Genomic DNA, 10,396 nt, shown 5'->3' with positions numbered 1-10,396 from the left:
CTGTCCTTTTCACCTTGGGTTCCAGGAAAAGACTTGCTTTCTCTTTGAGCCATGAGCTTGTGATTCCTGTGCCATCACATTTGTCATGGCTGTGAAGCAGCAATGCTTCGCCCGTGCATCTGCTTGGAAGCAGAGAGGCTGAGGGGTTGGCAGCCACCAGGGATACCCAGGCACGGCTGCAGGGACATTGTCTTGAAATTGGGATGGACCTGCTTAATGAGGTCACTGAGCTACTAGCTAGAAACTAAGCCTGGGACTACAGGTATTACTCCTGGGAAGCCCCAGACATCAAAAATAAATTAACTCCATTTAATGGAGAAGCAAGCCCTCCCTGCTCCCATCCCTCATGGCCATAGATGTGTCCATCAGCTGGTACTGCAGTGAATGTCCTCCACGTGTGACATCTTTCAGGGGTCTCTTTCTTGCCTCTGCAAACTTTCCCCTAGTGCAGGGGAAACAGTAAATGCCTAACAGATGCTCTCAATTTATGGCAAATGAGCATCATAGATGGGGAACTTCTCTGTTTGCCACTGAGCTAAGGCTGGGGAAAATGAGGTCAGGTGTGGGCAATTCATGCAATGAACTGAACTCTTGTTCAGGGGCCACATTCTCCTTTTCAGTATGGCCACCAGTTGAGAGTTTCCTTTCCCTTACTTGCACAGTCTCAAAACTCATTTCACAGGTTATGGTGGAGAGCCTTCATATGTTCTGAACTATGCCATAGTGTTTGAAGTGGATAGGACCTGTCCCCTTAAAACACGTAGTACAGCCAGGAGATGGAGAACTGAGAGTGCTCCAGAACTCCAGTTCCCTTCGAGTAGTATAGCGTGGGGAGGGCTGTGGCATTACAGTGCACCTGGCATGTGAGTAGCTTGGTCTGGACGCAGCTGGTGACACTCTGTCTGGCTTTGCAAAGAGAAGGGCAACTTTGAAAAATCAGAAACCACCCAATTACCTCAAAACAAGGCCTAGAAAGCAACAGTAAACCTCCAGCGAGCCCTGGTTAAGCCTTGAACCTGAGCTGTGAGCGCTGGCATCTTGCAGGATGAGACTGGCCGGGCACAGGGTGAAGGCATAAGTCGGAGCTTTTGAAGCTTGTAAGGAGGGTGAGGTGCAGCAGGGAGCTACCCCAGCCTTAACGAAGAGGGAAACGGCCTCCAGCAATGGAAGCTTCTCCTGGTGTTGCCTCTCCACATGCTCCTCACCCTGCTGCTTGTGGAAACAGACGGGTGGCTCCCGCCAGGCACGGGGCTCCCCGGGCACCCTGTATTTTGTGTCTCCTTGAGGCTGGCCCTGGCGCCCCGGAGCCCCGCAGGTGTGCAGGGGGCGGGAGAGTGCCGGGGGCAGCTGGGTCGGGGCAGCTGCGCCTGGCCGCGGGGCGTGTGGGTGCGCGCACGTGTGGGTGCGTGTGCAGCAGCAGCGGCCGCCCGTGCGTGCGAGTGTGCCCGCGGCCGTGCGCGCAGGGGGCGCGGGAGGAGGAGGAGGCGAAAGGGGGCCGGTTCTGCGGCGGGTGGCTCCCAGCCTCCCCCGCCCCCTTCCCTCTGGGTCTGCTCCTCGCTCCGGCTCGCATTTTATCGCAGGCGGCCGGCGTAGCCCCCTCGCCCTAGCCCCGGCTCCGGCACCCGCCCACCCCCTGGGTGGAGGCAGCCGCGCCAAGCCGCCCGCGGGAAGCAGCGCGGCGCTCCGTCTGGTTCCGCGCTGCTCCGCGCCCCGCCGCGGGGCCATGCAGCGCCCTTGCCTCTCCGCCCAGCGCGGTGCTCCTCGCCTCGCCGCCCCCCGCGCAGCCTGAGCGCCAACCGGAGGCTCGCCGCCCCTCCGCGTCTCTCCGCGGTCGGCGGTGGGACGGGGCTGGCTGAGGCAGAGGCGGCCCAGGAAAGCTTCTCGTCTCCGCGCGACTCCCTGCCCTGGCCATGGGGAAGGGGCTGGAGGGAACTGCGGCCCGCTGCGGGCTGGGACTGGGATACCTGCTGCAGACCGTGGTGCTGCCCGCCTTGGCCGTCCTGGGGGCCAGCCGCCCCGGCTCCGCCGCGCAAGGTAAGGCAGGAGGGGTGGATGGAGCGGGGTCGGGACACCCTTCGGGTGCGGGCTGGTGACGCCAATGGGTGCCCCGTTTGGTTTTATTTACGCGTGTGCGCGAACCAGGGGGTCTGGGCACCTGGGGGTCCCATCTCTCTCGCGGGTCGGGTCCGTCGTTGCTGAGCTCGGCCGGGACAGGCGTTTCTCTGCACTCCGTCCTCAGGCAGGGTACTGAGGCCAGAGGGAGTGTTCGGGCTGAAGGAGCCCCTCCGGGAGCGGCCCCCGTGTGCCCCGGAGGCTGGCAAGGTGCGTTGGAAAGGCAGGTGCCAGGCGGGTGTCCTTCCGCAGCCGCACAGCCGTGCCCCCAGGCTCTGCTGCTGGGCATTCGTGAGCCCCCAGCTCCCTCTCAGCACCCTCCTTCGTGCCTAGAACACGATACACTCGAAGGGAGTTACCGCGTTGCTGTGTTTATGCTGTTTGGTGTTTTTCTGTTTGCCCCTCCTTTGTGGGGGGTTCTGGAGTACATCTGGGTCAGTTTTCCGTGTGGCGCATGTATGAATTCCCTTTCTCGAGTGAAAATGCCATGGTTCTTAGTGCCTGTTCAGTGGTGTCTTGAGAGAATCATGAAGAGCCCCTGCTCCGTGTGTCACCCACACGGCAGACAGCCACAGCAGAAGGCTTTTTCTCCTGTGAGCTGCTGCCAGATAAACTTTCTCGGTGCTTTTCTTCTGTCTTCCCGAGGAGTTAGACATAAAGTGGAAATGTGTGGTTTGTGCTGGGAAACACTTTTCTCCAACCTCCTCAGCGCTAGAGAGAGGTTGCTGTTGCGTGTGGGCAGGGCTGCACATAGCAAGGATCTGTGGGTTCCTTAAAGCACTTGGGAACGCTGCTTAACAAGAGGAAAGGAATCGTAGAAGCTCCTTCGGTGTTTGGGTTTTTAACATTTGTTATTATTTTTCATAAATGCCACCAGCAAATAATAAATATGCACCAAGGCTTTGCTTTGGAGTTGTTAGCATAATGCAAGTGAAAGAAGGCTTAGGCTTCCCCCCGCCCCCATCACCTCTGTGGAGGCGAACTCGAGGCGGCTGCACAGGTGCTCGCACCCTGCCATCAGTGCACTCACCTGTGTGCTCTTTCTGGCCCGAGAGCGAGCTTGGTTGCTCTGGCTCGTGGGGCCCCTGGCAGGCTTTTGGGAGCCGTAGGCTTGCTGTGGGTGGGCTGAGCGCGCCGTGCACCGCGTCTGTAAGTGTAACAGGGCTCAGCTCTTTCCCGCTGGTGACAACACTCCGTCCTCAGTCACGTTCCCTTGCCCGTAGCAGCCGCTTCTCTCACGGGAAGATTAGGGAGCTGGTCATGAAAAGGGCGTACCGGAGAGCCAGAGCACAAAAGTCTTGTGCGCCTCAACGTGCGATCATGTCCTTTCACTGGGCAGTTTCTTCTTTGAGGTAGGAGCGGTCCGATGAGGCTTTGGTAGCACCATGTGCAACTAGACCTAGCTGTCAGTTGGTATCTGTCTTTCCGTGTGAATGGGGCTTGTTGAAGAGGAAAGATCCTCGCAGAGAGTTGGACCTGGAGCGGAACAGAGCCTGCCCGCTCTGCCGGCAGGACGTGGGTAATTTGTGTGGCAGATGGTCTGAGCGGGGAGGAGAGGACCCCCTGCGTTCGGCTGTTTCAGAGCACACATCGCAGTGCCACAGGGCATATCTCGCACTTTGAGATGGTGCCTGCTTTCCACGCGTACCCTTCATGACATAGGGCTGTGCGGCAGAGGAGAGGAGCCAGGCCCCCTGCCCCTACGCTCCGGAGGCAGCAGGCATGTGGGAGCTGTCACGGAACACCGATGTGCTCACCTGCCCGGGAAGGGACGGGCAGCTCTTCAGCAGGGCTTCCTCTTAGGTGCTGTGCCATAAACTTCGACAGCCGAGTGGAAAGTCCAGAGAATGTGGTTGGGATACAGTGGGTATTTTTTTATCTCGGACTTGTTTTGCCGTGTGTGCTTTTATTTTTGCTTCCCGTTCGAGAGGACCATGAGCAGAATTTGGGTGCCAAACCGGGTTTGGCATCTTTCCCAGAGCTGAAAGGTTTTCTCATTGGTGTTTGCCTGGAGAGGGTCTTCATGTATGTGTGCTTGGTGAGGCAATGAATCAACAGTTTAACTGTGCCCTCTTCAGGAAGTTTTCTCCTCATCTAGCACCAGGCAAAGTTTTCCCTCTGTTTTATTTATACGTTTCCAAAAAAATGCATGGATGTTGACATGATTCTTAGCCATCCTCTTTTTCAAACCTCTGCTCATTCTGGCTGCTTCAAAAGGGAAACACCTCGCTAGTCTTTTTGGTTGTGTTCTTTTAAGGGCAATAGAAATGCCCCAAACTGGTCCCAGTCTTCCTGTTGTGAGAGGATCTGGAGCCAGATGACATGGCTTTAATTGCAGGTGCCTTTATACAGCAAACATGTAGTTATGATTTAGAAAGGGGAGGAGGGGAAGGGAAAGAGGGTGTGCACATCTTTTTTTCCAGTATTTGTTGCTAGTACTATTTCTTGGTTTGCTTTGCTTCTCCGTTCCCCAACTATCTTTATCTTTTGAAGCAGGCTAAGGAGGCCACGAGCACTGCTGGGGCTTCTGCTTTCATCCTTTCCTTTTCCATTGCCTCGTGGAAAAGAAATTTATTAGCTGAGTAGTTGATGGACCAACCCCCACAGTTCTTGGCAGAGAGATTCATATCACTGCATCTCAGCATCCTCATGTGAGCTGCTCAGCAGAGCTAAATACACTTTTTGTTTTATTGGCATTTCTTATCTTCTTATCTGAAGCCATCTAAGTATTTTTTTCCTCTGTTATCAGAAGAGCTCAGGAAATGGCCAGAACGATAGAGACAGCCCTTAATTCTCAAAGTGGGGTGACTGGAGCCAGAGTGACTGTCAAGCCAGAATTAGGTCTGATCTGCATTCACTATACTTCGTGATAAACTATGTCAGAACAAGAATTCAAAAGTCCCAAACTGGGAAACCACCCCTGGGCCTGAGCACCTACCCCTGCTTGGCATTTCAGTGATATCTCTTCTAAAATCAACTTTTCCATTGGCTCTTCAGTCACAGAGACTGGGTTTCAGCTGTTGCTTTTCCCTGCTTCCCCCTGCTGCATCCATCTTTGGACGTTGAATATGTTTAGAGAACATATCCTGTGGCCCTCACCTTTTTGGAGTGTAGGTGGAATGAAGCAGACGGTCAGGCTGTAGGGACAGATATGGCTCAGACAGCTTTAAGAGCAGTAGCCTAAGAGATGGATAGAAAAGCTATAGAGACTACATATTAATGAGTTCTTTTGCTTCAGCCATTACTCTTCTTTGTTTTTAATCCTTAACCTCTCACACCTAATTAAATCAAAGTGATAATTTAAAAGGAAAACTGTAAAAAAAAGCCACATGTGCAGATATTTGTCTTGCCCCAGCTTGGTCTGTATTAGCAACAGCAGCACTCTGAAAATGCTTGGTGTGGAAAAAGTGAAGTATAACATGTGAATGTAGTAACCTTTTGGGGATGCAGTTCTTAATTAAATACCTAAGCACATCTTGTAGGGGGAAAAAAAAAAGGGGGTATGTGTGTGGGGGGAGGGGGAATAGGCAGGGAAGGACTTAATTATCTTGATGGAGCACTTGTGTTTGATCGTGTGGGTGTAATAGTATTTGTAAAGCGAGGGCCAGGTAGTATTTCCTTGTGAATGTAGAAGCCCCTTTGGAACGTGAGTTTATTTTAAAGCGATGTGGTCTGACAACAGCTCGGTGATGTTGACGAGTTTGGGCTGGATGTGGCAGCCTGTACTGGCCCCGAGCAACACTGTAGTGCTGCAGAAGGCTGTGTGGAAAGCAAAGCAGCCACCGTGTTTCCTTTGCTGGCTGAGATGCAATTTAAGGAGGATTAAAACGAAGTGGATGGAGCTGTTTGCAGAGGAGAAGATTCCTCCCCGGGAACACAGGAACCAGGAGCCGGCTTCTCTTTCTCTGGCTCCCGTCTCTAGCAGCTGATTGCAACAGTTACAAAAGAAAAGTCTATCCATCATATACAGCCCCCTTCTGATGACTTCTCAGCATTACTGTCTGTGCCATTTATTCCTCTGCACAGTATGAATGCCCGAGTGCCTCTGAGTGTTCCCACAACCGATGTGCACGTTTAGTTAATAATTTTATGTGGCTCATTCATCATACGACTTTTTTTTCTCCTCCCCCCCTCCCCTTCCTTTTTTTTTCTTCCCTGTAATGATCTCAAACTCTGACTATTCACTGTATTTTGGGACCAGCTTTCTGTGTGACATCCAAATTCAGAAACAGAAATCAGCATTAATCATATTAAAAAGATTTTTCCTAATTCAATTATCCAAATGCAGTACATCTGAAAACAGGGATATGGGTCTGTGCCAAGGCCAGGCAAATCAGTTCCATAGCTGGTCTGTGCAGCAAGAAAGAGAGGAGAAAATGTGGATTATATTTATTGGATGTTTTGAAGTAAATATCTTTAGGTTTATGCAAGCTGAAGAGCGGTGTTTTGAGGCACAGACTTTCCAGTTGGGTTGAAGAGGATGCAAAACCAAATTGGTTCTCATGGGAGGTGAGAGAAACCCAGGCTGGCTAGGACAACAACAGAGTATTTTCATATACAAGCAGAATTCTGTGTACCTGTAAAGTATTAAGGAGAGCTGTACTTTGAGAAGCAAAGCTACCTTGTATTTTGTGCTGCCAGAGAAGTAATCTCATTTGGAGTACCCTCATTTGTATTTCCCATTGGAATGGGCTGCCCAGGGAGGTGGTGGAGGCACCGTCCCTGGGGGTCTTCAAGAAAAGCCTGGATGAGGCACTTAGTGCCATGGTCTAGTTGATTGGATAGGGCAGGGTGCTAGGTTGGACTGGATGATCTTGGAGGTCTCTTCCAACCTGGTTGATTCTATGATTCTATGATTTGTGGCTTTTTAGTGTCCTTATTGATTTGAAATCATTTGACTTTTGAGGAATTAGCTCTGGCTACTGTTTCTGGAAAAAAAAGGCACAAAAGTTGCTTTTGAAACCGAAGTTAATGTTCTAATTGCTGTTGTAAAGGGGAATGCCCAAGTGAAACTGCATCACTCAAAGGAGCGAACAGCTTGCTGCAGTTTAATCGAGGAGGATTCGACTCCCTGTGAGTCTCAGGCTCAGATTTTTGGTTTTCATTGAAAGCATGAGGCTGGAGGCTGCTCTTGAAACGAGAGTTCATTTAGTCGTGGCTTATGTTTGCCACTCTGGCAAAAAAACCACGGTATTATCCTTCCCATTCCGTCTTTCCTCTCCTTTGAGCGGGGAGAGGATTGTGCTTGTTTGTGAAGTGCACATCTTGTTAGCCACCCAGTGGAGGTACTAAAGTTCAGCAGGCAGCCGTCTTGGCATCGGTGCCAATAAAGCAGTAATTACATCGCCTGTCATTTTCATTAGCCGTCTCTTTGCTTTCACATTCCGACTTGGAGGCATAAAGCAGTGCAAACTCTTAGGGCTATGTCAAGGATTAAAAGCAAAGAGTAGGAGACAAGCAGCGGTTTTCCAGTTGGCTACGACCTCCATCAGCAGAGCGGCAGAATAATGCCGTGCAGAGGCAGAGTTCAGCACTAACTGCTTCCAAGGACTGAAGGGATGGTGGTGTTTTAAGTGATTTATTGTGTGTGCTCGCTAGAGTCCAGTCTCGGGAGCAGGCGCCCCTGGAGCTTTCCATCATAACATTATCCAAGAGGTGATCTGAAGGAAATGGAATTAAGTCTTCTGGGAGGCAAACTGTACCCAAAGAAAGACTTAATTTGCATCATTTGTAAGCAAGCATTTGAAATCCTGCTAAAAGGGAAGCAGTTACAAAGATGCTTACAGCTAACAAATGGGAACAGAATTCTCCTTAATCTAACACATACTTTGTTTTGCTGCGCTTAAGTGAATGGGATCAACGGATGATGCTCCTGCTCCAAACTCCAGCAGTGTGATGTGGAGAGAGGATTTGTTTAGACAGTGTCATTGTTTTAGTGACAGGTCTGCTTAAACATTTTGCAGTGCATTGGTTGGTTGTTCTGTGTTCAGATTTGTCTTTCCTGGGTAAGGATGTAGCACAAAATTGTCTGTAATCCTGTGCTGTACACGCTAGCTGGAGAGGGTAAAAGAAAGCCCCAAACTTAGTCGTGCTCCAGTTGCTTTCCTTGAGGCTAGCTCTGTTCACACAAGCAAGGAACAGAGTGTCAGAGCAGCACGAGAGCTGCCAGAGGGTCTTGCAGTAACCTCAGAGATGCTTCTGAATCATAGAATCATAGAATCAACCAGGTTGGAAGAGACCTCCAAGATCATCCAGTCCAACCTAGCACCCAGCCCTAACCAATCAACCAGACCATGGCACTAAGTGCCTCATCCAGGCTTTTCTTGAAGACCCCCAGGGACGGTGCCTCCACCACCTCCCTGGGCAGCCCATTCCAATGGGAAATCACTCTCTCTGTGAAGAACTTCTTCCTAACATCCAGCCTATACCTACCCCTGTACAGCTTCTCCCCCAGGTAGCCATCACTAGAATAGCATCCCGTTTGCTTTTATGACTGCATCCCGAGTCACACCTATGCTAAGCAGGAAACACAGGATTTCCTCCCACTTCATCATGTGCCGAGAGATCTGGAGAGTCCCTTTAGAGCCCAGCACATTATTATCTAAAAGTTTGGGCTGGGGAGTTAAAAAAAAAAACCTTCATGCAAAAATAGTTTCACTTAAAAATACCCTTTTTGGCAATGTGGAAAAGTTTGGGGAGAGCAAACAAGAGTCCTCTTTGTTTAATTGCTGAGGGGAGGCTGAAAAAAAACAAAACAAAACTGAGAAACCTTAATCAAAACCAGAGGAGATGTAATGATTTTAGTGAAAAGGTCAATAAAGCTTCAAATATTTGCCTCACTGGCCAGACTCTTGCTAATTACACTCTCTGATAATCTGATAGGTGTTCTGTGAAACTAAAAGAAGTCAGTAGTTGTAAAGCCTCCCAACAAAACCAGTTTTCATTTACATGTTTCCATCCTGTTAGAGGCAGTGGGAGGTTCTTATTTGTCGTTGTGCATTAGCTATGTAGTCTGTGATCCATCTGGCTGGAGTGAGAGGACAGCTGTGTTTGTCTCTGGTTGATGCAGAGGTAAATGAGGAATTGCTGAAGGGTAATGTGGTAGTTTGAGGGGTCCCAGGTTCCCTTAAGATGACCAGAGAGATGAAGTCCCGTCCCAGGGGATGGACCTGGTTGTCCCAGGATATTGTAACAGTGTTATTCTATTCCACTTTCTGCTATCACAGCTTACAAGGCAGTGCCTGGATGATAGCCCACTCTCCCCTTTCCTTCCTTCACCACTTCTCTCCAGGCAGAGTGCATCCCTGCTTATCTCACAGTGTGTGTGAGATGGCTCCTGGCTGGCAGGGAATTTTGAGCTGCATCATGCAGCCTGCTGACGCCGTGCAGACCTGAGCCAGGGAGAGCATTTTCAGCCTACCCTCAGGCTTACTGCGGGTGGAAGATTCAAGAAGACCTGTTTGGGCCTAAAGGGTTTTAGTCTGATAGACTTGGCCTAGTTTGTGAATTTGCTTATCCTACCTGGTTGCCTTTTGTACATCTACTCCTGTAAATAGAATCTCTCTTTAAACTTCCATTTGGTGTGCAGCATCTTCATTTGTTTACTCCCCCATTTCTGTCTTCTAGTCCCAGGTAGCTCATGGCCTCAAACTGGGATGGGTGCTGAGTGAATGTGTAAGGAAGCCAAAAGGCTTCTGAGTGCCCAAGAGTTTGGTGCTCCAGTCCATCCTCCTTGTCTGTAGTGGCACCCATTCCAAAGATGGGTGCCACTACAGAAGGAATGCTACATTAAAAGTTCTCTGGTGTCCTCCTTATATCAGATTTGTTGTGTCTCACTGGTGGTGTGTCTGCATCTGCTGGTATCTAGAACTTGCTGTTGCTGTGTCTCACTGGTGGTGTGTCTGCATCTGCTGGTATCTAGAACTTGCTGTTTGTCTCACTGGTGGTGTGTCTGTATCTGCTGGAATCTAGAACTATGCATAAAACACAGCAGGCAGCCCCATGTGCTGTTGTTTTGTCTCACTGGTGGTGTCTCTGTATCTGCTGGTATCTATAACTATCTTGGAGGTCTCTTCCAACCTGGTTGATTCTGTGATTCTATGTATAAAACACAATGGTCAGCCCCATGTGCTGTTGCTGTGTCTCACTGGTGGTGTGTCTGTATCTGCTGGTATCCAGAACTGTGCATAAACCACAACAGGCAGCCCCATGTGCTGTTGCTGTGTCTCACTGGTGGTGTGTCTGTATCTGCTGGTATCCAGAACTGTGCATAAACCACAACAGG

General features: G+C 50.3%; 1 protein-coding gene across 1 annotated transcript in view; it reads left to right on the top strand.

Moving 5' to 3' along the window:
- Positions 1-480: 480 nt before the first annotated feature.
- Positions 481-10,396, top strand: part of UNC5C (unc-5 netrin receptor C) — a 337,270-nt gene continuing 327,354 nt past the window's right edge. The window contains exon 1 of the mRNA XM_064148354.1: positions 481-2,034. Within this exon, the coding sequence (XP_064004424.1) occupies positions 1,911-2,034 (124 nt within the window). The 5' untranslated portion in view covers positions 481-1,910. The remainder of the gene's footprint in view (positions 2,035-10,396) is intronic.

The sequence above is a fragment of the Pogoniulus pusillus genome, chromosome 9 (assembly GCF_015220805.1).
Source record: "Pogoniulus pusillus isolate bPogPus1 chromosome 9, bPogPus1.pri, whole genome shotgun sequence".
Classification (NCBI taxonomy): domain Eukaryota; kingdom Metazoa; phylum Chordata; class Aves; order Piciformes; family Lybiidae; genus Pogoniulus; species Pogoniulus pusillus.
This window is presented reverse-complemented; position numbering and strand designations above follow the sequence as displayed.